Genomic DNA, 25,053 nt, shown 5'->3' with positions numbered 1-25,053 from the left:
GAATTTTCAAAAGAGCATCTTCCGTGAAAAGTGCTATTGGTTTTGTAAACTTCTTTGCTTTCAATTCATCTGGACCGTCTCTGTCACCAGTATATTGTATTTGAACTGTACCAACAGTTGAAATACCACCCATAAAGTCTTCTGAGTCAGCAAATGGAATGCCAAGCCAAAAGTTTGAACGGTCTCCATTTGTATATTGAGTTTTTTGACCTCCTGTATGGGTCCATACTTTCACATATGGCATAATAGAACTTTGCATTTCAGGGTTAATGGTTGTTGTGAAGTTGTTGTTAAAGTTCATAGCATCTAATGTCAAGTTGTATGACCTCATATCCTCAACTGTAGAATATTCTTCTCTTGGATAATATTTGCCATCTATGTTTATATGATATTTAATACCAGGGTTGTAGAAACAAGAATAGTCATTTATAGTTCGTCTGAAAAGAACAAACATAGTATCTGCATGTTTCATTGCAGTTGTTAAGGCAATATCTGTTCTTGCACCTGGGTCAGCACTTTGGTTTCCAACTTCACCTGCAAAGTCTTTGACAGATATTTGGTGTATAGGGAACATAAGTGGAACTGCAATATATTTGGCAGCTAAAGCATTTGAAATATCTGGGTCCAACATATAGACTGCAAGTCTGCTTTCTATTCTCTTGCATTCAAATTTTTCGCATGTGAACTTAACTGGGTCCCAAGCATCTCCAGCAGCATTGAAATAATAGTTTACTTCAGTGTTGAGGTTTGAGAAACCAAAGTCTAAGTCAACTTTGTCTTTGCAAAATTCGGCGAATGACGTTTTATTTGTTCCCTTTACGTCTGTAAGAGTGAATGGGTCTTGTGTTGGTGCAATGACTAAGTTATTTTTGCTTGGAGTAAGTTCGATAGAAATTTTTCCTGCCCAGTTTGGCAAGTATCTTAAAAACCTGAAGATGAGGAAAGATGACAAAGGAACTCTAAGTTTCAGTTTTACTTTAGTGGCAGCAGTTCCATCTGAACCAGAAAGGTTAACATAAACTCCTGGAACGTTAGGGTCAAGTCTTCTTATTTTCTCAATAGTTGCATACTGGTCTGTTTGTTCTCTAGCTTGTGGTTGTACTGAGTTTCTTAAAGCGAACCATTCATAGTTTGCCCATGTTACTGTTTGAACTAAGTCAGAGTTAGAATATATCTTATATCCCATGAAAACTTCTGGAGCATATTGGTATCCGACATAGAAAATTCCATTGCAACCTTTCTTTTCAGACAACTTGGCAGAAGGTTTTATTTCAATGTCTTGTTCCACGTATAAGAAAGAGTTGTCAATAGAAATAATATGAAACCTGTCGCAAGCAATATCTACTGTTGTTGAAGAACCTTCTCCAAACTCACCTACGTTTCCATAAGAAACAGCAGTTGTATATTCGTAAGTTCCAGGAACTATTTCTGACCTTCTAATGGCATTGTCGCATTCGTTATACCATTCGGAAACATTTCCATTCATGGCATCCAAAACTGTTGGCGTTATATTCTGAGCGGCGTACATTTCATATGGGTAAAAATATAGAATAGTTGGATTTATATGTCATAATAGAACCCACTCGGACCAAGCTTTACTTTCTTCCTGACTGAGTTTTTAACTCTTCTTTTTCCTTCATTGCCACTACTTTCACTAGATGAAGTTACTTCTTCACTACTTTCACTTTGTTCTACTCTTCTCTTCTTCTTTGGTGTCGCTTTTGGTAACTTGCCCTCTGCTTCAAGTTGTTGCATCTTTGCCTCATGTTCACCTAGTATGTTGTAAATTTCCCATGTCCTTTTTGCCTTTGGGCTCTGGTCGCCCATCTCAGGTAACCTATATCCTAGAAAGATTTTGTCATAGTTTGTATTTGAGTCTTCGCGTATTGTTTGCATGACTCTTTCCTGAGTTTCCGGTTCAAGCTCTTCAAACAGAGCTTGTCCATATGGAATAAGCTCGTTTCCAAATATATGTTTTTGTAGCCATTCTGGTTTTCTTTCCATGTTACCAATAATATCTTTTGTGAATGGGAAAGCTTTTACCCAATGTTTCAGTCTTTCGTCATTTATTTCTGTAGTTGGTTTTATTTTGTCAAGGAACATGTTTTTCAATACTAACATTTCATTTGGTACTGTCCATTTGAGTTTTCTTAAATATTCATCCCTTCTCGGTTCATTGTCTGCAAAGTAAGTTTTTATGACATTTTGTAAACTTTCGTTTGCAAGGTCATGTACAATAGGTTCTCTTCCTTCTCTCTCCCTAACTGTCTTTCTAAACTCTTCACCAAATATACCATCTCTATGGTTCTGTGTAGTTCTTTGAGATAAATGTTTTAGAACGTCAGGTGTTATATTTCCATCAGCCATGTTCATTTCATACTGGTTCAAAATATCTGCATCTTTCATATCTTTCAATGGCATTAAAGCCGCGCTGAAAATACCAGCTATATCTGGTTCACCATTCACTTCCATTGCGTCTACAACTTCTTGGAATTGTGGTTGTAAGTTTATGAACCACCTATCCGGATTAGCTTTATGACCCCATCTCATTGTAGTTCCATAGTCTGCAGAAACAAAAGTAGGTTTGTTTCCATATTGGTTAGGTTCTGAATGAACTTTAAACAATGTTTCATTTCTATATGTTTTGTTGAAATTTAACCTTTTATTTTCACCGAGTTCAGCCAAAGATTGAACGTTATATGGTCGTAAGTAAAAAGGATTGTTGTATTTGCGTACATTATCTTTCAGTACTTCCATTCTATGCTGAATATTTTCATCTGATGTTGGAGTCTTTTGTATGTCGGCAAACATTTTTCGATATTCTTCTACTATGTCAGCCGAATTTTTTTTAGACTCTTGGAAAGATTCCATATTCACCTCATACTCTTGTTGAGGGTCAAGATTTTTCGGCTGTTCCAAATCTTCATCTAGTTCTGTGAGGTTAGTTTCCAAAGGAGGGACTTGTTCGTTTCCTTCAGGCTCTTCTAGCTGTTGTTGCTGAACTATTTCTTCCATGTCTGGTTGTATCTGAACTTCTTCCTGTTGAGTTTCTTGTACCTCATCTGCTGGCATTTCATATATTCCGAGACCGTTTTTAAAAAGTTCCCTATCTAAGTCATCCGGACTCATAAACCTTTCTTCTTTCGTTCCGTCTCTATTTTTTACGCGTTTCATGAAGAGAGTTGAATTGTCATTTAGCTCTGACACCAAATATCTCGGAGTAAATTCGTTCATGTCATTTGGATGATATGCTATTAAATCATATCCCTTAGCGAGCTTGTATTTTCCAGGTTTGAAATTATATCCCATTTGGTGCTGAACCATAAAGCTAAATAGGTTCGGGTCTGTATTTCCTTCCTTGAACTTTCTAATAGCTTCTTTATATCTGTCACTAAAGTCAAGAGTATCTGGGTAACCATATTCTTCCTTAAGCATTTTTAAGAAATCTTGGTTTCCTTGTTCTCTACTTCTTTTATGTCCTTGCTCTGTTTGTGGTTGTTGTGCTGGTTGTGGAGGTGGTTGTTGTGCAGGGTTTTGAACTGTTGGTTGCTGTGCTGGTTGTGGAGGTGGTTGTTGTGCAGGGTTTTGAACTGTTGGTTGCTGTGCTGGTTGTGGAGGTGGTTGTTGTGCTGGTTGTTGTTGTTGTTGTGGTGCTGGATTTTGAACTGTTGGTTGTTGTGTTGGTTTTGGTGCATGCCTGTGTCTGTGTCCATGTGACGATGTAAATGTTTTAGGTAGTCCTGGTGCAGGTGCTTCTCTTGGAGGGTTTGGTGGTATATAAGTTCCACTAGCTAGTATATAAGTTCCACCAGCTGGTATATAAGTTCCACCAGCTGGCACATATGTTCCATCTGCAGCATAATGTCCTACCTGACTTTTCGTTCTTAAGAAAGCATTTACTAGGTCTCTTTTGGTCTGTTGTAACTCTTTTTCTTGACTTTCCACAACAGCTGTTCTAACGGCGTCATGGGCACTTTGAACTGCCTGTCTCGTTGCTGCATCTGTTATTTTCGTCATATTTTGTGCTACTTCTTTTAACTCTTTGTCGAAACCTTCAGACTTCAGTTTCTTTCCAGATGAGAAGTCGTTCACTAGTTTCACCTTACTATGAAGAGCTTCGAAGGCGTTCTTAAAGTCAGCATTCGTTAAAGCTTCATTTGAACTGTCTTCATCCGCTTGTATTTTTGTCCTTATTGACCCTATAAGTTGGGCTGCTTTAGCGTTGGCTTGGGCGTCTAACCAGTCATTATTAGCTTTTATATATTCTGCGCTTTTCATTGCCTTTTGCATGGCTGCGTCGTTATTTTTACTTTCTTGTGCTAAGTTTTCATACTGTACGGTTTGGTTTTGCAACTGTAAAAGTTTTTCTGCCTTTACATTTGCTTCAACTTCTTTTTTATACTCATCGCTATCCATATATGTCTTCAGGGCTTTTTGTTTTATTTCTTCATCTTTCAGTACTTTATATTGAGTAGTATGGTTTTTCAAATTTATAACATCTTGTTCCATTTTTGCTACTTCTGCTGCTTTTTCTGACACTTTTTTCGCATATTCCTCTGTACTTAGTTCTTTCAGTTGTTCTTCTTTCTTCTTTTTCTCTACGTTTAACTCATTGAGTTTCTTTGTGTGTCTGTCATATTCTAGTTTCTTTTCGTTTTCACTTATTTGTTTCTGTATGTCTATGTTTGACTTTTTGACATCTGTTATTTGATTTTTGAGTGAACTCAAATTCATTTGACTTTGAGGGTTATAAGCTGTTCCGTCTGCAGCTCCACCATAGCCTGCCATTTTCGCTAAAAGTGCCGCTCTTAAACCTCCACTCTGTGCACCAATAACTCGGTTTAAAAGCATAGGGTTGCTTGACATTTGTTGCAACATAGTGGGGTCATTCAGCATTTGTTGTTGCAACTGTTGTTGTGGTGTCAGTTTTACTATTGGATGTTTCAATGCTCCCTTCCTCTTACGTATATTCTTACGTAGCTTACGTGGCATTTTAAGTGAAGTTAAAAAGCGGTTTTATACTAAACATCTTCGGGGCTAGAGGGCGCAACGCGCCTGGAAGCCCCACTACCTTTTTTTTTTCAAGTAGATGTGATTTGATTCTGTACAACTAAATATTAATATATTTAAAACATTGTAGAATTAAAATTTTTGACGATATCAATTTATAAAAAAAATGCAAGCGAATCCTTTTAATAAAGCTAAGATACGATTTGCTTCACTTTGTCCACCTAGTAAAGTGTTCAACACAGGGAGCATGGACTGGGAAGCATGTGGGCTACTTGCATTAGCCGGTAAAGGCACAATTTATCTCTATAAAACTACTAAAAATGATATTTCTTTCTTATGATCCATTGAAATTCTAAATTCTAACATAACTTGCCTTAAATTCCACTATGAGCTACCTTATCTTGCAATTTCAGACGATTGCGGAAGAGTTTTGTTATGGGATTGTGAATCAGGTCTTACACTCGGAATCACTCGTCAAGTATCTGAAGCTCAGTATGTATCGGAGCTTCAATGGTCCCGTAAAATCGTTTTAGGCTTTGCAGAACCAAATACAATTTATAGTATCGATTTTTGGCCGTATGAAGCTGAAGATCAAGCGAAAAACTCACGAATACTTTGGAAGATAGATGTTCCTGGTACATATACAAGGATGGCTGTTAATAGTTCAGATATATTCACTGCAATTCTATATTCTAATGGTCCATCCTTTACAATTATCACGTCAAAGAATGCCAAGCAGGCTCCAACATCTCAATCTCAATCCCATACTTTAGATAAATCAGAAAAAATCGTAGAAATTCAACATCATCCCCATATTAGTAATATTTTATTAATTATGCTTGAAGGAAAAATACTTACGTTTAACATAGCGACCAAATCTGGCCGAAATCTTGTAATCGATGAATCATCCCAATCATCTTTCCATAAACTGCTTCCTTCTTTAACAAATGACAACGAAATTACAGTTTATGGTCAAGACTCGTCACTCAGTATCTATATCTGTAACGAAGACTACATTTTTACAAAATCAGGAACAATAAAATTGAAAAGAGAGCTGTTTGACTTAAAATCGAAGTATTTACCACTATCCGCTGCATGTAACCGTGCACTTCCCGAGCGATACATCGCGTTCTCTCCATCAAATGGCTTAGTTATGTTTGCCATAAAAGATGATATACCTTACGTCATCGCGCAGTCTCAAATTATACCACAGATACCAACCTGTTACGATTTCTACGACGGAATCCTTGCTTTCGGCACTCCAACCGGAAAGATAATTTTCGCAGACGTTTCAGAAGGGAAATACACACAGAACTACCTTGCATCCAGCACATCCATTGAAAAGATCAAGTTCCTTACCAAAGATGTCCTTCTGTGGTACTCAAAAACCGAGTGTGGATCAATAAATCTTCCCAAGCGCCAAGTTATTCCAATCCACACTCGCCTTGGCCCTGCCACAGACCTAATATGTTCAGAGGAGCTCGGCGTTTTCGTCCACGGCAAATACGACCTTGGTATTTTTTATGATGTCAAACAAAAGCCGATGACTCTTCAAACATCCATCACCGCTGTTGCAGTCCAAGTATCCAGAATACCAGCAACATGTTTCCAAGGCGATACTCCCAATTTCGCCGTATTATTATCTACCGGAGAAATCCAAGTCTACACATACAAGAACGGCATAGCACAGATGCCTGTTCTGAGGCTGCGTAACTCACGGGAGAACTCCAGGACAACTTGTCTTGCTTGGAAAGGCGATTGCATCATAACTGCTGACACAGACGGCGTAATTATGTTTTACGACTTTGCTTTCGGTACATCGAAGCAAACATACTCTCCTTTCATCGACATAGACAGGATAGAGTTCGAGAGATCATCCAGCGGATTGTACGTACACGCGAGAGACGGAAAATTTGGTTTTTCACTTGAAAAAGTGGAAAGTTGTCCTTTTTCTGTTTCCTCATTCGCTGTAACAGGAAATGGACTCGTCCTCGTCTCCCCGCTCAATGACGAAGCCGTGAAATTCGTTATTGCAAGAGACTGGAGATCTGTAAAAAGAATCACTTCACCTGCCCTCTTAAAACCGCTAAAAACCGCCCAGCAACGGTTAGAGCTTATGGGTGAGCAATTATTAACGAATCCTACTACAGGAACATGGTCAGAAGCACTTCAAATAGCTGAGATAGCTAATGACCATGGATTTCCAACTGATTCCATTATTTGGAAGTGTGTTTCACGTAGTTTGGGAGGTCCGAGGTTGCAAGCACGACATTCCATGTTTGGAGGGAAAGAAGAAGTTGTTTCCGCGTTGAGGATTCAATCTTCTCTGTTTTCTCCTGCAGATACTCCGATTTCTGCCATTTTCAACTTGTTGTTCAAGTTCAGAATGGGTGATAGAAGAGGAGCTGTCGAAGTTTTCAAGAGTCTCTCCAACAAAAGCGAGTTCACAATAGTGGCAAGCATTTGTTCGGCGTTGCTTCTCGGTTACGAAGATAAAATTTTGCCACAAAACGTGACAGAATTTTTGATAACAACCGCTGTTCCACTTTTTGCACAGCACAGATTTATAGAAGGCTGTATATTGATGCATTTAGCTGGCGCTAATCTTTCTGCCGCAAGATATCTTCAGGACAACGGAAGATGGGAAGATTCTGTCGAAGTCTGCAAATTGGAAGAGTTTTCGAATGAGTCGAAGAGTTTGTTGAGAAGAGCCGCCCACCACTTCTTGGATACTGGAAATGCAATGAACGCTTTGTTGCTGTTCATATCAATAAGAGATTTCCATCCTGCTTTGGCAATTTTGATGCAGATAAAATACAAAGCTCTCGCGTTTCATTTGATGATGTTCTTGGATAGGGCTGATGTAATTAAGCCGTACGACGAAGACACTTCGAGATACGCAACACAGTTTGCGGATTTGGATACTTTGAGACAGGATATAATTGTCAAATATGACAAAATAATTAAGAAATAATTTTATTTGTATATTTATTTTCTTTATTTATAAAAAAAAGTCGAAAAAAAATGAAATTGTTTATATCGCATTTTCAATGATCTTTCAAGCCAGTTGTCAGATAGAAAAAAATTACGCATTTAACAAAGTTAAAGGGGAAAAGCATCCTGAAATTACGAAACATTTTAAAAAAAAATAAAAAAAAAATAAAGTGGGAAAGTCTGGAAATGATATGCTATGTATTGTAATTTTCAAAACTCAGCTTTCTAATGGAGCTATCACTTGTTACGTAAACTATATATATCGAATCAAAAGTTTGCCATGTTGTAATTTGATTTACAAGACATGATTTAATTAAAAAATAAAGGGTTTAAAATATAAAATAAAATATTTATCAAAGAAAAAAGTTAAACTAAAAAATATATCAAAATAAATATTATATTAATATAAAGAGGTAGCAGTTTGACCAGCTGGATCTGTGATAGAAACTGTAATTTTAACCGTTGAGTCTTCAGAAATCTTTGAAGGAGCTGCAATTTGGAAAATTGTTTTCACTTTAGGAGAATATAATTTTCTCTTAAAATATACAAAAATAGTAATATCAATACATGTGTATAATATATAGGGTGTCCAAAGGTGCGTTTAGCACAGCGCTCTATATGAGACTATTAAAGGAGATATATGCTGATTATAAATATATAATAAAAAATATGAATATATGTATATGATGAGTATGTTGTATTTTGGCGCCATGCCGGGATATAAAATGAATTTTGAGACAAGAGGCGGTTTCGCGGGAAATTTTGGCGGGATTTTTTTCATTTTTTTAATGAATCATAAAGAAAACATCCTCGCTCTTGCAAAAAATGCAAAGACTGTAAAAAAATCTACGAGACATTGGTAAAATGCTTCGGTATGGATGCTCCTAGCTATTCCACTGTAACGTATCATGTTAGGATGTATCACTTCATGAACAAAAAGGCGCCCATCATAAAAATTGACAAAAAATCGCCGGATCAAAGAAAAATCAAAGCAATTCTTCAAGCGCTAGATGAAGACCCAAGAGCATCACTTAGAAGGATAGAGGAGATGACAAAGATACCACGTACAACAGTCAGTTATTATCTGCACAATTATTTGAACTACAAACTAGCGTATACACGTTGGGTTCCGCACAACCTTAATTCAGTTCAAAAAAAATCTAGAGTCCAATCTTCGAAAGAGCTCCTCTCTATATTGGGTGCGTATCAATCCAAGAAGTTTCGCTTTTTAGTAACAGGGGACGAGTCTTGGTTTCAATATGCAACAGAAGCCAAAATCATATGGATCCCGAAGGATGAAAATGTTGTAAACGAAAACGATAAAAACGGTTTGACAGTAAAGTGACACTTTACATGGCAAAAAATAGAGCCTTACTTTTGAGATACTTGAGATTGAAACTGAATCTTATGAGGCGGTGATCTTGAATCACTACCTCATAAGGTTCAGTTTCATATAAAATTTGTTGCAATTTGTTATTCTTTTGCAATCATTTCTTATAAGATTTTACATCTTTTAGCGGGAATGTTTGTTATCATGTATATATTATATAAATATCTACACGATAACGAACATTCCTCGCTAAATTGCTGAGAAACTTTGAGGAAATGTCGAACAATTTCCTCAAAGTTTCTCAGATTTATATAGATCACTAGAGTCCCCTAGGCACTGATTCTGGTTCAGTACCTAGGAGGCTCTAGTTCTTTAACGAACTGATAAAATGTTTTTAAATTTTTGGATATTGCTACCTGTGAAGCACTGACTTCAAGTCAGTACCTCACAGGTAGCAATTACATTGAAAGATGGGAGAAACTTTGTCCGAATGTTAAACTATTCGGACAAAGTTTCTCCCATTTGTAGTGGAGATGGAAGGCTTTGAGGTATATTGTATTAATATATACCCAAAGCCTTCCATCTCCACTTGAAAGTGTCCAAACTTTGGGTTAATAGTTTGCAATTAACCCAAAGTTTGGACACTTTCTAGAAGGAATTGGAGGGTAAGAGATATACATTCATATGGTATATCTCTTACCCTCCAATTCCTTCTTAAAATGGGAGAAACTTTGTCCGAATGTTAAACTATTCGGACAAAGTTTCTCCCATTTTAAGAAGGAATTGGAGGCTATGAGATACTGATGAAATGTCAGTAACTCATGGCTTCCAATTCCTTCCTAAAACTCATAAAAGTGGACATTACATGCATATAAAATTTGACATGTAAAGTCCACTTTTTGCGAGCGGGGATTTGACTCCGTCAAATCCCCTTTTTCGTTTACGAGAAAAATCCGCAAACATTCCCGAAGAAAAAAATTGACACACCAATGATGATGTTGTCGGTTTTTTGGGGCGTAAATGACATCATCGCAATTGATATTCTTCAAAAACCTAATACGATGAATGCTCAGTATCTAATTGACAATGTTCTTACTCAAATTATCAATTCTGATGAGTTTGAGAAATCCAAACAACAAAAACAAAAGTTTGCAATTCATTTTGATAATTCAAGAGTTCACAAAAGTCATAAGGTAATGAATTACTTGGTGGAAAACAATGTCAAAGTTGTTCCAAACCCAATTTATTCACCTGATATGCACACCCTTGACTTTTATTTTATCGGCACGCTAAAAAAAGAGAGCTGAAGGACGCGAATTCGCGAGTCCAGATGATCTTGAAAATTTTGTAAGAGAGCAATTTGAGCAATTTTCTCATGATGATTTAAAGCGTGTCTTTCAAGCCTGGATCGATCGCTGCGAACGCGTGATTGAATCCAATGGTGATTATATTTAAATAAACTTTATATATATGTAACTTGTTTATTTCTATTCGCAGTATTCAGGTTTTGGCTAAACACACCTTTGGACACCCTATACTTTAAAACCATCGTGACAAAATTCAAAAAACGAAGAGTTCTTCTCTCCAAATTTTTCAAAATCAAAAAAATGAGATAAAAAAGTACGTTTGGAAAATTCATTTTTAGCATTTTAGGAATTTTCTCACTTTTCTTCCAAATTAACATTCCTTAATTAAATTAAATTACACATTAACACCGGAGCCGGAATCATCTTGGATATCAGATGATGATTATCTTTAGATGGTTTCCTGCAGAAAACGAAGTAGATGATGAAGAATAATAAGGATAACAGCAAGAGAACGCCAATAAAATACCAGCCTTCTGTCCACCAGTAAGTCCACTATTTTCAGGTGTTGGAGTTGGCTTGGAATCATCAGGGCTTGGTGCAACGTATTGTTGTTTCTGAAGTGAAACCTCTGTTTTCAATGATATTGGATTGAGCTTGATCTTTGGATCCAGCTAACCTAATTTGAAGTTTAACTTTCCCATCTTCTTTGATATCTTCATACTTTGGAGCTGGAATGTTGAGTAGATATGTTTTGCCTTCGTCGGCATGTAATTTCTTAATTGCAGATGGGGTTTCTACTTCAGTTACATTGTCGTCTGGAGATCTATCCATTTCTGATCTGCATAGAATCTATATTGGAAGTTTCCTGTCTTTGCCTCAAAGTGTTGTAATGTAACTTTAACTGGAATATATTCACCGGCCTTGAATGGTCCTGTATGATTTTCAGCAACAACAGTTGGCGCAGATAAATATGGAGACGTTCCAAGAGAATATGTAACATTGCCGGTACCTAACTCGGATGTATGATTGGCGGCGAACTCAACAACAACAAGTAACTTTGTCTTATTATGATCCTCTGGAGCGTTAACTTTGAAAGTCCATTCTGTCTTGTTCGTGCTTGCTACGGCTGTTGCAGTGCTAACATTTTGTGATGTTTTGACGCTAGTGACAGAGGCGCTGGAAGCGTTGCTTTCTGTTGCAAAGAGATAATATGTCTTTGTAATTGTTAAGTTATTTTTGAGTATGATTTTGGCTGAGTATAAATTGCCTGAAATTACTTCGTTGCCATCGTTGTAAAGAACTCTATCGATAACTGGTGTGGAGAGTGTGTCAGAATATGTAACATTGCCGGTACCTAACTCGGATGTATGATTGGCGGCGAACTCAACAACAACAAGTAACTTTGTCTTATTATGATCCTCTGGAGCGTTAACTTTGAAAGTCCATTCTGTCTTGTTCGTGCTTGCTACGGCTGTTGCAGTGCTAACATTTTGTGATGTTTTGACGCTAGTGACAGAGGCGCTGGAAGCGTTGCTTTCTGTTGCAAAGAGATAATATGTCTTTGTAATTGTTAAGTTATTTTTGAGTATGATTTTGGCTGAGTATAAATTGCCTGAAATTACTTCGTTGCCATCGTTGTAAAGAACTCTATCGATAACTGGTGTGGAGAGTGTGTCAGAATATGTAACATTGCCGGTACCTAACTCGGATGTATGATTGGCGGCGAACTCAACAACAACAAGTAACTTTGTCTTATTATGATCCTCTGGAGCGTTAACTTTGAAAGTCCATTCTGTCTTGTTCGTGCTTGCTACGGCTGTTGCAGTGCTAACATTTTGTGATGTTTTGACGCTAGTGACAGAGGCGCTGGAAGCGTTGCTTTCTGTTGCAAAGAGATAATATGTCTTTGTAATTGTTAAGTTATTTTTGAGTATGATTTTGGCTGAGTATAAATTGCCTGAAATTACTTCGTTGCCATCGTTGTAAAGAACTCTATCGATAACTGGTGTGGAGAGTGTGTCAGAATATGTAACATTGCCGGTACCTAACTCGGATGTATGATTGGCGGCGAACTCAACAACAACAAGTAACTTTGTCTTATTATGATCCTCTGGAGCGTTAACTTTGAAAGTCCATTCTGTCTTGTTCGTGCTTGCTACGGCTGTTGCAGTGCTAACATTTTGTGATGTTTTGACGCTAGTGACAGAGGCGCTGGAAGCGTTGCTTTCTGTTGCAAAGAGATAATATGTCTTTGTAATTGTTAAGTTATTTTTGAGTATGATTTTGGCTGAGTATAAATTGCCTGAAATTACTTCGTTGCCATCGTTGTAAAGAACTCTATCGATAACTGGTGTGGAGAGTGTGTCAGAATATGTAACATTGCCGGTACCTAACTCGGATGTATGATTGGCGGCGAACTCAACAACAACAAGTAACTTTGTCTTATTATGATCCTCTGGAGCGTTAACTTTGAAAGTCCATTCTGTCTTGTTCGTGCTTGCTACGGCTGTTGCAGTGCTAACATTTTGTGATGTTTTGACGCTAGTGACAGAGGCGCTGGAAGCGTTGCTTTCTGTTGCAAAGAGATAATATGTCTTTGTAATTGTTAAGTTATTTTTGAGTATGATTTTGGCTGAGTATAAATTGCCTGAAATTACTTCGTTGCCATCGTTGTAAAGAACTCTATCGATAACTGGTGTGGAGAGTGTGTCAGAATATGTAACATTGCCGGTACCTAACTCGGATGTATGATTGGCGGCGAACTCAACAACAACAAGTAACTTTGTCTTATTATGATCCTCTGGAGCGTTAACTTTGAAAGTCCATTCTGTCTTGTTCGTGCTTGCTACGGCTGTTGCAGTGCTAACATTTTGTGATGTTTTGACGCTAGTGACAGAGGCGCTGGAAGCGTTGCTTTCTGTTGCAAAGAGATAATATGTCTTTGTAATTGTTAAGTTATTTTTGAGTATGATTTTGGCTGAGTATAAATTGCCTGAAATTACTTCGTTGCCATCGTTGTAAAGAACTCTATCGATAACTGGTGTGGAGAGTGTGTCAGAATATGTAACATTGCCGGTACCTAACTCGGATGTATGATTGGCGGCGAACTCAACAACAACAAGTAACTTTGTCTTATTATGATCCTCTGGAGCGTTAACTTTGAAAGTCCATTCTGTCTTGTTCGTGCTTGCTACGGCTGTTGCAGTGCTAACATTTTGTGATGTTTTGACGCTAGTGACAGAGGCGCTGGAAGCGTTGCTTTCTGTTGCAAAGAGATAATATGTCTTTGTAATTGTTAAGTTATTTTGAGTATGATTTTGGCTGAGTATAAATTGCCTGAAATTACTTCGTTGCCATCGTTGTAAAGAACTCTATCGATAACTGGTGTGGAGAGTGTGTCAGAATATGTAACATTGCCGGTACCTAACTCGGATGTATGATTGGCGGCGAACTCAACAACAACAAGTAACTTTGTCTTATTATGATCCTCTGGAGCGTTAACTTTGAAAGTCCATTCTGTCTTGTTCGTGCTTGCTACGGCTGTTGCAGTGCTAACATTTTGTGATGTTTTGACGCTAGTGACAGAGGCGCTGGAAGCTTGCTTTCTGTTGCAAAGAGATAATATGTCTTTGTAATATTTAAGCTTTTGAGTATGATTTTGGCTGTATATTGCCTGAAATTACTTCGTTGCCATCGTTGTAAAGAACTCTCGATAACTGGTGTGGAGAGTGTGTCAGAATATGTAACATTGCCGGTACCTAACTCGGATTATGATTGGCGGCGAACTCAACAACAACAAGTAACTTTGTCTTATTATGATCCTCTGGAGCGTTAACTTTGAAAGTCCATTCTGTCTTGTTCGCTTGCTACGGCTGTTGCATTAACATTTTGTGATGTTGACGCTAGTGGCAGAGGCGTTGGAAGCTTCGCTTTCTGTTGCAAAGAGATAATATGTCTTTGTAATATTTAAGCCTGTTTCGAGTATGATTTTGGCTGTGTATGGATTGCCTGAAATTACTTCTTCGTTGCCATCGTTGTATTGAACACTCTCGATAACTGGTGTGGGGACTGTGGAAGAATATGTAACATTACCGGTACCTAAGTTGGATTTATGATTGGCGGCGAACTCAACAACAACAAGTAACTTTGTCTTATTATGATCCTCTGGAGCGTTAACTTTGAAAGTCCATTCTACTTGTTCGTATTTATATCCAGTGAAGATAGAATAGAAGTTTGGAGATGGTGTATAGAACTTTATACCTCGAACTGAAAAATCTTCTAACTTTGACAATAAGATATCCCAAGCATCTAACATCTTCCTTCCAACTTGTACAACTTTTATTTTCTTAAGTTTCTGTCTACATTCTTGTTCAGACACTATTGTTGCTCTTGGTTTGTTAAAGACAACATCCCATTCTTTCATGACATAACATTCTGGGGCAGAGTCAACATAAATGACTAAACGTTTCAAATTCTCGACTGCTTTGTTATAGTCTCGAAATGGACACATATTTCTGAATGCTTGGAAGTCATAAAAATCTGAAACATCTATTCTGTACATTTTTTTATAAAAATAAAAAAAAATATTTTTTTATTCTTGAGCTTGTTGTTCCATTTGTTCCATTTGTTGCATTTGTTGTTCTTGAGCTATTTGTTGTTGAAGTTGTTCTTGTAATACAATACTTTCACCAGTTGCATCTTCCAATTCGAAACTTTCTGCCGTCATTGACAAATACATAGGACATAAAAGTTTTACAGGAACAAAGTTTGCGTCAACTAAGGTTAAGTTTATGTTTGCTAAAGTGTTTGAGTTTACTAAAGCTGAAAACTCTGCATTCGAATGAACAATAGGCAAACCAGCAGAGAAAGTATTGTTTATACGCATAAGTATCTTTTGGTCATAATAGTTTCTGTCGACATTCGAATAACACTTTGAACCTAAGTTTGAAACAATATATAAGATTGGTGTGCTTAAAGTCAATGGAACAGACATTCCTTGTATGACACCTTTTCCTGTTATAGGAAACTGTTGGTAGTAAAAACCAGATATAAGTTTTGTATTATAACTCATATCGTTTATAGTAAACTCAGTCGGACATCCAAACATAATGAAACCTGCTCTAGTTGCAGCACATGTTACACCCGTCCTTAAAGTATTAAATAAGTCAACAAAACCTGTTGGTGGTATATCTGAGTAAGTATCTTCAAAGGAGTATTTTTTACCATTCACAACAATAAAGTCTTCTGGTGTCAAAAGAGCAAAACAGGCTTTAGTCGTCATTGTGTTTAAGGTTAGTTTACAATATCGTCCTTGAGGACTTTGTAAGTTTGTTGTTATAGAATTATATGACTCAGGGTTTTTAGTCGTAATAGTATAAACCATTATGTCTTCTGCCATTTACTTAGCAAATAAATTTTAATGAAATGTTGTGGTCGTCAAATATTTTTATAACGTCTGGGAAACTATATTTTAAGTTCAACGTTTCACCTCCTTTCATAACGTATATCTTGTCAATGACATTATATGAAACACCACAGCAACTAATGTCGGGTTCTATTTCTTTGATGTTTATATCGTCTGCCTCTGTCAAAAGTTTCAATAGTTCTTTCAAAACTTCATGAGGTGCAATGACATATGAGTTCACTTTTACAGGGTTGTGTTCGACCAAGTTTAACATTATACTTAAAGCTTGACAAATCTTCTCCTGAGTTTTAAGTTTGTCTTTCAGTTGTTGGTAGTCGTTTCGAATATCTGCAACAGAACTTAAGTCTCTGCTAACTTCAGGATATGTTGGTTGTTCTTTTACAGGAACTATTGTTATACCATCTTCGTCTTCGTATGGTTTCCCCACTTCAACATCTCTGTCTTTGACATTGACAACAACACTTTGACTGTTTGTTTGAGTTGGTGAATTTAACTTCACATCTGCCACCGCCATTAAACCTTTTGAAACACTTACACTTCTATTTTTCGGAAATGACATTTTACTTAGAATAAAAAGATGGACGTATTCAGATATCTCTTCGAATTGAAGCAAAACAAAGTTTACACACACAAACAATACAAATACATTGACAGAATAGTTCTTTACACAAACAATGGAAAATGTTATAGAATAGCAGTCTTTGCTGAACCTAAATATTTTCATAAAGCAAAGAAAGTTGGTATAACTGAAATGGTGAAAGTTCTTGAAGCAGACAAAAATATAACTTCAAAACTTACAGATATTTCTAAAGGAAAGTTTATAATACAATATTATGTCAAAACTGGCGTACTGTCAATATTTGACGGAGAGAAGTCAGTTCAAGAACAACTTACTGACCTGCTGCCAAAATCTGCTCGATGGAAGCTGTCGTTATGCCAATCTGAGGAGCCCCAGCAGGTTTCATCGAACGAATTTTCAAAAGAGCATCTTCCGTGAAAAGTGCTATTGGTTTTGTAAACTTCTTTGCTTTCAATTCATCTGGACCGTCTCTGTCACCAGTATATTGTATTTGAACTGTACCAACAGTTGAAATACCACCCATAAAGTCTTCTGAGTCAGCAAATGGAATGCCAAGCCAAAAGTTTGAACGGTCTCCATTTGTATATTGAGTTTTTTGACCTCCTGTATGGGTCCATACTTTCACATATGGCATAATAGAACTTTGCATTTCAGGGTTAATGGTTGTTGTGAAGTTGTTGTTAAAGTTCATAGCATCTAATGTCAAGTTGTATGACCTCATATCCTCAACTGTAGAATATTCTTCTCTTGGATAATATTTGCCATCTATGTTTATATGATATTTAATACCAGGGTTGTAGAAACAAGAATAGTCATTTATAGTTCGTCTGAAAAGAACAAACATAGTATCTGCATGTTTCATTGCAGTTGTTAAGGCAATATCTGTTCTTGCACCTGGGTCAGCACTTTGGTTTCCAACTTCACCTGCAAAGTCTTTGACAGATATTTGGTGTATAGGGAACATAAGTGGAACTGCAATATATTTGGCAGCTAAAGCATTTGAAATATCTGGGTCCAACATATAGACTGCAAGTCTGCTTTCTATTCTCTTGCATTCAAATTTTTCGCATGTGAACTTAACTGGGTCCCAAGCATCTCCAGCAGCATTGAAATAATAGTTTACTTCAGTGTTGAGGTTTGAGAAACCAAAGTCTAAGTCAACTTTGTCTTTGCAAAATTCGGCGAATGACGTTTTATTTGTTCCCTTTACGTCTGTAAGAGTGAATGGGTCTTGTGTTGGTGCAATGACTAAGTTATTTTTGCTTGGAGTAAGTTCGATAGAAATTTTTCCTGCCCAGTTTGGCAAGTATCTTAAAAACCTGAAGATGAGGAAAGATGACAAAGGAACTCTAAGTTTCAGTTTTACTTTAGTGGCAGCAGTTCCATCTGAACCAGAAAGGTTAACATAAACTCCTGGAACGTTAGGGTCAAGTCTTCTTATTTTCTCAATAGTTGCATACTGGTCTGTTTGTTCTCTAGCTTGTGGTTGTACTGAGTTTCTTAAAGCGAACCATTCATAGTTTGCCCATGTTACTGTTTGAACTAAGTCAGAGTTAGAATATATCTTATATCCCATGAAAACTTCTGGAGCATATTGGTATCCGACATAGAAAATTCCATTGCAACCTTTCTTTTCAGACAACTTGGCAGAAGGTTTTATTTCAATGTCTTGTTCCACGTATAAGAAAGAGTTGTCAATAGAAATAATATGAAACCTGTCGCAAGCAATATCTACTGTTGTTGAAGAACCTTCTCCAAACTCACCTACGTTTCCATAAGAAACAGCAGTTGTATATTCGTAAGTTCCAGGAACTATTTCTGACCTTCTAATGGCATTGTCGCATTCGTTATACCATTCGGAAACATTTCCATTCATGGCATCCAAAACTGTTGGCGTTATATTCTGAGCGGCGTACATTTCATATGGGTAAAAATATAGAATAGTTGGATTTATATGTCATAATAGAACCCACTCGGACCAAGCTTTACTTTCTTCCTGACTGAGTTTTTAACTCTTCTTTTTCCTTCATTGCCACTACTTTCACTAGATGAAGTTACTTCTTCACTACTTTCACTTTGTTCTACTCTTCTCTTCTTCTTTGGTGTCGCTTTTGGTAACTTGCCCTCTGCTTCAAGTTGTTGCATCTTTGCCTCATGTTCACCTAGTATGTTGTAAATTTCCCATGTCCTTTTTGCCTTTGGGCTCTGGTCGCCCATCTCAGGTAACCTATATCCTAGAAAGATTTTGTCATAGTTTGTATTTGAGTCTTCGCGTATTGTTTGCATGACTCTTTCCTGAGTTTCCGGTTCAAGCTCTTCAAACAGAGCTTGTCCATATGGAATAAGCTCGTTTCCAAATATATGTTTTTGTAGCCATTCTGGTTTTCTTTCCATGTTACCAATAATATCTTTTGTGAATGGGAAAGCTTTTACCCAATGTTTCAGTCTTTCGTCATTTATTTCTGTAGTTGGTTTTATTTTGTCAAGGAACATGTTTTTCAATACTAACATTTCATTTGGTACTGTCCATTTGAGTTTTCTTAAATATTCATCCCTTCTCGGTTCATTGTCTGCAAAGTAAGTTTTTATGACATTTTGTAAACTTTCGTTTGCAAGGTCATGTACAATAGGTTCTCTTCCTTCTCTCTCCCTAACTGTCTTTCTAAACTCTTCACCAAATATACCATCTCTATGGTTCTGTGTAGTTCTTTGAGATAAATGTTTTAGAACGTCAGGTGTTATATTTCCATCAGCCATGTTCATTTCATACTGGTTCAAAATATCTGCATCTTTCATATCTTTCAATGGCATTAAAGCCGCGCTGAAAATACCAGCTATATCTGGTTCACCATTCACTTCCATTGCGTCTACAACTTCTTGGAATTGTGGTTGTAAGTTTATGAACCACCTATCCGGATTAGCTTTATGACCCCATCTCATTGTAGTTCCATAGTCTGCAGAAACAAAAGTAGGTTTGTTTCCATATTGGTTAGGTTCTGAATGAACTTTAAACAATGTTTCATTTCTATATGTTTTGTTGAAATTTAACCTTTTATTTTCACCGAGTTCAGCCAAAGATTGAACGTTATATGGTCGTAAGTAAAAAGGATTGTTGTATTTGCGTACATTATCTTTCAGTACTTCCATTCTATGCTGAATATTTTCATCTGATGTTGGAGTCTTTTGTATGTCGGCAAACATTTTTCGATATTCTTCTACTATGTCAGCCGAATTTTTTTTAGACTCTTGGAAAGATTCCATATTCACCTCATACTCTTGTTGAGGGTCAAGATTTTTCGGCTGTTCCAAATCTTCATCTAGTTCTGTGAGGTTAGTTTCCAAAGGAGGGACTTGTTCGTTTCCTTCAGGCTCTTCTAGCTGTTGTTGCTGAACTATTTCTTCCATGTCTGGTTGTATCTGAACTTCTTCCTGTTGAGTTTCTTGTACCTCATCTGCTGGCATTTCATATATTCCGAGACCGTTTTTAAAAAGTTCCCTATCTAAGTCATCCGGACTCATAAACCTTTCTTCTTTCGTTCCGTCTCTATTTTTTACGCGTTTCATGAAGAGAGTTGAATTGTCATTTAGCTCTGACACCAAATATCTCGGAGTAAATTCGTTCATGTCATTTGGATGATATGCTATTAAATCATATCCCTTAGCGAGCTTGTATTTTCCAGGTTTGAAATTATATCCCATTTGGTGCTGAACCATAAAGCTAAATAGGTTCGGGTCTGTATTTCCTTCCTTGAACTTTCTAATAGCTTCTTTATATCTGTCACTAAAGTCAAGAGTATCTGGGTAACCATATTCTTCCTTAAGCATTTTTAAGAAATCTTGGTTTCCTTGTTCTCTACTTCTTTTATGTCCTTGCTCTGTTTGTGGTTGTTGTGCTGGTTGTGGAGGTGGTTGTTGTGCAGGGTTTTGAACTGTTGGTTGCTGTGCTGGTTGTGGAGGTGGTTGTTGTGCAGGGTTTTGAACTGTTGGTTGCTGTGCTGGTTGTGGAGGTGGTTGTTGTGCTGGTTGTTGTTGTTGTTGTGGTGCTGGATTTTGAACTGTTGGTTGTTGTGTTGGTTTTGGTGCATGCCTGTGTCTGTGTCCATGTGACGATGTAAATGTTTTAGGTAGTCCTGGTGCAGGTGCTTCTCTTGGAGGGTTTGGTGGTATATAAGTTCCACTAGCTAGTATATAAGTTCCACCAGCTGGTATATAAGTTCCACCAGCTGGCACATATGTTCCATCTGCAGCATAATGTCCTACCTGACTTTTCGTTCTTAAGAAAGCATTTACTAGGTCTCTTTTGGTCTGTTGTAACTCTTTTTCTTGACTTTCCACAACAGCTGTTCTAACGGCGTCATGGGCACTTTGAACTGCCTGTCTCGTTGCTGCATCTGTTATTTTCGTCATATTTTGTGCTACTTCTTTTAACTCTTTGTCGAAACCTTCAGACTTCAGTTTCTTTCCAGATGAGAAGTCGTTCACTAGTTTCACCTTACTATGAAGAGCTTCGAAGGCGTTCTTAAAGTCAGCATTCGTTAAAGCTTCATTTGAACTGTCTTCATCCGCTTGTATTTTTGTCCTTATTGACCCTATAAGTTGGGCTGCTTTAGCGTTGGCTTGGGCGTCTAACCAGTCATTATTAGCTTTTATATATTCTGCGCTTTTCATTGCCTTTTGCATGGCTGCGTCGTTATTTTTACTTTCTTGTGCTAAGTTTTCATACTGTACGGTTTGGTTTTGCAACTGTAAAAGTTTTTCTGCCTTTACATTTGCTTCAACTTCTTTTTTATACTCATCGCTATCCATATATGTCTTCAGGGCTTTTTGTTTTATTTCTTCATCTTTCAGTACTTTATATTGAGTAGTATGGTTTTTCAAATTTATAACATCTTGTTCCATTTTTGCTACTTCTGCTGCTTTTTCTGACACTTTTTTCGCATATTCCTCTGTACTTAGTTCTTTCAGTTGTTCTTCTTTCTTCTTTTTCTCTACGTTTAACTCATTGAGTTTCTTTGTGTGTCTGTCATATTCTAGTTTCTTTTCGTTTTCACTTATTTGTTTCTGTATGTCTATGTTTGACTTTTTGACATCTGTTATTTGATTTTTGAGTGAACTCAAATTCATTTGACTTTGAGGGTTATAAGCTGTTCCGTCTGCAGCTCCACCATAGCCTGCCATTTTCGCTAAAAGTGCCGCTCTTAAACCTCCACTCTGTGCACCAAAACTCGGTTTAAAAGCATAGGGTTGCTTGACATTTGTTGCAACATAGTGGGGTCATTCAGCATTTGTTGTTGCAACTGTTGTTGTGGTGTCAGTTTTACTATTGGATGTTTCAATGCTCCCTTCCTCTTACGTATATTCTTACGTAGCTTACGTGGCATTTTAAGTGAAGTTAAAAAGCGGTTTTATACTAAACATCTTCGGGGCTAGAGGGCGCAACGCGCCTGGAAGCCCCACTACCTTTTTTTTTTCAAGTAGATGTGATTTGATTCTGTACAACTAAATATTAATATATTTAAAACATTGTAGAATTAAAATTTTTGACGATATCAATTTATAAAAAAAATGCAAGCGAATCCTTTTAATAAAGCTAAGATACGATTTGCTTCACTTTGTCCACCTAGTAAAGTGTTCAACACAGGGAGCATGGACTGGGAAGCATGTGGGCTACTTGCATTAGCCGGTAAAGGCACAATTTATCTCTATAAAACTACTAAAAATGATATTTCTTTCTTATGATCCATTGAAATTCTAAATTCTAACATAACTTGCCTTAAATTCCACTATGAGCTACCTTATCTTGCAATTTCAGACGATTGCGGAAGAGTTTTGTTATGGGATTGTGAATCAGGTCTTACACTCGGAATCACTCGTCAAGTATCTGAAGCTCAGTATGTATCGGAGCTTCAATGGTCCCGTAAAATCGTTTTAGGCTTTGCAGAACCAAATACAATTTATAGTATCGATTTTTGGCCGTATGAAGCTGAAGATCAAGCGAAAAACTCACGAATACTTTGGAAGATAGATGTTCCTGGTACATATACAAGGATGGCTGTTAATAGTTCAGATATATTCACTGCAATTCTATATTCTAATGGTCCATCCTTTACAATTATCACGTCAAAGAATGCCAAGCAGGCTCCAACATCTCAATCTCAATCCCATACTTTAGATAAATCAGAAAAAATCGTAGAAATTCAACATCATCCCCATATTAGTAATATTTTATTAATTATGCTTGAAGGAAAAATACTTACGTTTAACATAGCGACCAAATCTGGCCGAAATCTTGTAATCGATGAATCATCCCAATCATCTTTCCATAAACTGCTTCCTTCTTTAACAAATGACAACGAAATTACAGTTTATGGTCAAGACTCGTCACTCAGTATCTATATCTGTAACGAAGACTACATTTTTACAAAATCAGGAACAATAAAATTGAAAAGAGAGCTGTTTGACTTAAAATCGAAGTATTTACCACTATCCGCTGCATGTAACCGTGCACTTCCCGAGCGATACATCGCGTTCTCTCCATCAAATGGCTTAGTTATGTTTGCCATAAAAGATGATATACCTTACGTCATCGCGCAGTCTCAAATTATACCACAGATACCAACCTGTTACGATTTCTACGACGGAATCCTTGCTTTCGGCACTCCAACCGGAAAGATAATTTTCGCAGACGTTTCAGAAGGGAAATACACACAGAACTACCTTGCATCCAGCACATCCATTGAAAAGATCAAGTTCCTTACCAAAGATGTCCTTCTGTGGTACTCAAAAACCGAGTGTGGATCAATAAATCTTCCCAAGCGCCAAGTTATTCCAATCCACACTCGCCTTGGCCCTGCCACAGACCTAATATGTTCAGAGGAGCTCGGCGTTTTCGTCCACGGCAAATACGACCTTGGTATTTTTTATGATGTCAAACAAAAGCCGATGACTCTTCAAACATCCATCACCGCTGTTGCAGTCCAAGTATCCAGAATACCAGCAACATGTTTCCAAGGCGATACTCCCAATTTCGCCGTATTATTATCTACCGGAGAAATCCAAGTCTACACATACAAGAACGGCATAGCACAGATGCCTGTTCTGAGGCTGCGTAACTCACGGGAGAACTCCAGGACAACTTGTCTTGCTTGGAAAGGCGATTGCATCATAACTGCTGACACAGACGGCGTAATTATGTTTTACGACTTTGCTTTCGGTACATCGAAGCAAACATACTCTCCTTTCATCGACATAGACAGGATAGAGTTCGAGAGATCATCCAGCGGATTGTACGTACACGCGAGAGACGGAAAATTTGGTTTTTCACTTGAAAAAGTGGAAAGTTGTCCTTTTTCTGTTTCCTCATTCGCTGTAACAGGAAATGGACTCGTCCTCGTCTCCCCGCTCAATGACGAAGCCGTGAAATTCGTTATTGCAAGAGACTGGAGATCTGTAAAAAGAATCACTTCACCTGCCCTCTTAAAACCGCTAAAAACCGCCCAGCAACGGTTAGAGCTTATGGGTGAGCAATTATTAACGAATCCTACTACAGGAACATGGTCAGAAGCACTTCAAATAGCTGAGATAGCTAATGACCATGGATTTCCAACTGATTCCATTATTTGGAAGTGTGTTTCACGTAGTTTGGGAGGTCCGAGGTTGCAAGCACGACATTCCATGTTTGGAGGGAAAGAAGAAGTTGTTTCCGCGTTGAGGATTCAATCTTCTCTGTTTTCTCCTGCAGATACTCCGATTTCTGCCATTTTCAACTTGTTGTTCAAGTTCAGAATGGGTGATAGAAGAGGAGCTGTCGAAGTTTTCAAGAGTCTCTCCAACAAAAGCGAGTTCACAATAGTGGCAAGCATTTGTTCGGCGTTGCTTCTGTGATAGAAACTGTAATTTTAACCGTTGAGTCTTCAGAAATCTTTGAAGGAGCTGCAATTTGGAAAATTGTTTTCACTTTAGGAGAATATAATTTTCTCTCAAAATATACAAAAATAATATACTTTAAAACCATCGTGACAAAATTCAAAAACGAAGAGTTCTTCTCTCCAAATTTTTTTCAAAATCAAAAAAATGAGATAAAAAAGTACGTTTGGAAAATTCATTTTTAGCATTTTAGGAATTTTCTCACTTTTCTTCCAAATTGACATCCTTAATTAAATTAAATTACACATTAACACCGGAGCCGGAATCATCTTGGATATCAGATGATGATTTATCTTTAGATGGTTTCCTGCAGAAAACGAAGTAGATGATGAGAATAATAAGAATAACAGCAAGAAGAACGCCAATAACAATACCAGCCTTCTGTCCACCAGTAAGTCCACTATTTTCAGGTGTTGGTGTTGGCTTGGAATCATCAGGGCTTGGTGCAACGTATTGTTGTTTCTGAAGTGAAACCTCCGTT

The 25,053-nt window shown here is 37.3% G+C and overlaps 9 protein-coding genes and 2 pseudogenes across 11 annotated transcripts, besides 6 other annotated features; 4 read left to right on the top strand and 7 right to left on the bottom strand.

Moving 5' to 3' along the window:
- On the bottom strand, window positions 1-802 carry TVAGG3_0297650 (protein of unknown function, DUF4106 family; the record flags this gene model as incomplete). The annotated part of the gene is made up of 1 exon (XM_051229404.1): window positions 1-802. A coding segment is annotated over one exon (802 nt), but the record flags the coding sequence as incomplete, so codon positions are not given.
- Window positions 1-2,607: part of a mobile genetic element that runs on past the window's edge.
- A 1,747-nt stretch (window positions 2,608-4,354) lies between these two features.
- TVAGG3_0297630 (protein of unknown function, DUF4106 family) lies at window positions 4,355-4,992 on the bottom strand (the record flags this gene model as incomplete). The annotated part of the gene is made up of 1 exon (XM_051229403.1): window positions 4,355-4,992. A coding segment is annotated over one exon (638 nt), but the record flags the coding sequence as incomplete, so codon positions are not given.
- A 1,561-nt stretch (window positions 4,993-6,553) lies between these two features.
- Window positions 6,554-7,272, top strand: TVAGG3_0297620 (WD repeat-containing protein 11 family; the record flags this gene model as incomplete). Its single annotated transcript, XM_051229402.1, has 1 exon — window positions 6,554-7,272. A coding segment is annotated over one exon (719 nt), but the record flags the coding sequence as incomplete, so codon positions are not given.
- A 322-nt stretch (window positions 7,273-7,594) lies between these two features.
- TVAGG3_0297610 (WD repeat-containing protein 11 family) lies at window positions 7,595-7,984 on the top strand (the record flags this gene model as incomplete). Its single annotated transcript, XM_051229401.1, has 1 exon — window positions 7,595-7,984. The coding sequence occupies one exon, from the start codon at window positions 7,595-7,597 to the stop codon at window positions 7,982-7,984; it is 390 nt and encodes a 129-aa protein (XP_051099131.1).
- A 601-nt stretch (window positions 7,985-8,585) lies between these two features.
- Window positions 8,586-8,613: a terminal%2Cinverted (terminal inverted repeat of Mariner transposon ID:TVAGG3_0297580).
- Window positions 8,586-10,869: a mobile genetic element.
- TVAGG3_0297590 lies at window positions 8,682-10,789 on the top strand (annotated as a pseudogene). Its single transcript has one exon. A coding segment is annotated over exon 1 (2,108 nt).
- Window positions 10,144-10,287: a mobile genetic element.
- Window positions 10,842-10,869: a terminal%2Cinverted (terminal inverted repeat of Mariner transposon ID:TVAGG3_0297580).
- Window positions 10,870-14,826: 3,957 nt separating this feature from the next.
- Window positions 14,827-19,643: a mobile genetic element.
- TVAGG3_0297570 (uncharacterized protein) lies at window positions 15,233-15,634 on the bottom strand (the record flags this gene model as incomplete). The annotated part of the gene is made up of 1 exon (XM_051229400.1): window positions 15,233-15,634. The coding sequence occupies one exon, from the start codon at window positions 15,632-15,634 to the stop codon at window positions 15,233-15,235; it is 402 nt and encodes a 133-aa protein (XP_051099130.1).
- Window positions 16,044-16,580, bottom strand: TVAGG3_0297560 (protein of unknown function, DUF4106 family; the record flags this gene model as incomplete). Its single annotated transcript, XM_051229399.1, has 1 exon — window positions 16,044-16,580. One exon carries the CDS (start codon window positions 16,578-16,580, stop codon window positions 16,044-16,046), a length of 537 nt encoding a protein of 178 aa, XP_051099129.1.
- On the bottom strand, window positions 16,957-18,222 carry TVAGG3_0297550 (protein of unknown function, DUF4106 family; the record flags this gene model as incomplete). The annotated part of the gene is made up of 1 exon (XM_051229398.1): window positions 16,957-18,222. One exon carries the CDS (start codon window positions 18,220-18,222, stop codon window positions 16,957-16,959), a length of 1,266 nt encoding a protein of 421 aa, XP_051099128.1.
- Window positions 18,604-19,508, bottom strand: TVAGG3_0297540 (protein of unknown function, DUF4106 family; the record flags this gene model as incomplete). Its single annotated transcript, XM_051229397.1, has 1 exon — window positions 18,604-19,508. A coding segment is annotated over one exon (905 nt), but the record flags the coding sequence as incomplete, so codon positions are not given.
- Window positions 19,644-19,662: 19 nt separating the features above from the next.
- On the bottom strand, window positions 19,663-22,027 carry TVAGG3_0297520 (annotated as a pseudogene). The gene has a single exon. A coding segment is annotated over exon 1 (2,365 nt).
- Window positions 22,028-23,588: 1,561 nt separating this feature from the next.
- On the top strand, window positions 23,589-24,530 carry TVAGG3_0297510 (WD repeat-containing protein 11 family; the record flags this gene model as incomplete). The annotated part of the gene is made up of 1 exon (XM_051229396.1): window positions 23,589-24,530. The coding sequence occupies one exon, from the start codon at window positions 23,589-23,591 to the stop codon at window positions 24,528-24,530; it is 942 nt and encodes a 313-aa protein (XP_051099126.1).
- Window positions 24,531-25,053: the final 523 nt, after the last annotated feature.

This window comes from Trichomonas vaginalis, chromosome V (assembly GCF_026262505.1).
Source record: "Trichomonas vaginalis G3 chromosome V, whole genome shotgun sequence".
Lineage (NCBI taxonomy): Eukaryota > Parabasalia > Trichomonadida > Trichomonadidae > Trichomonas > Trichomonas vaginalis.
Note: the sequence above shows the minus strand (reverse complement) of the source record. Positions and strands in the feature narration are given on the sequence as shown.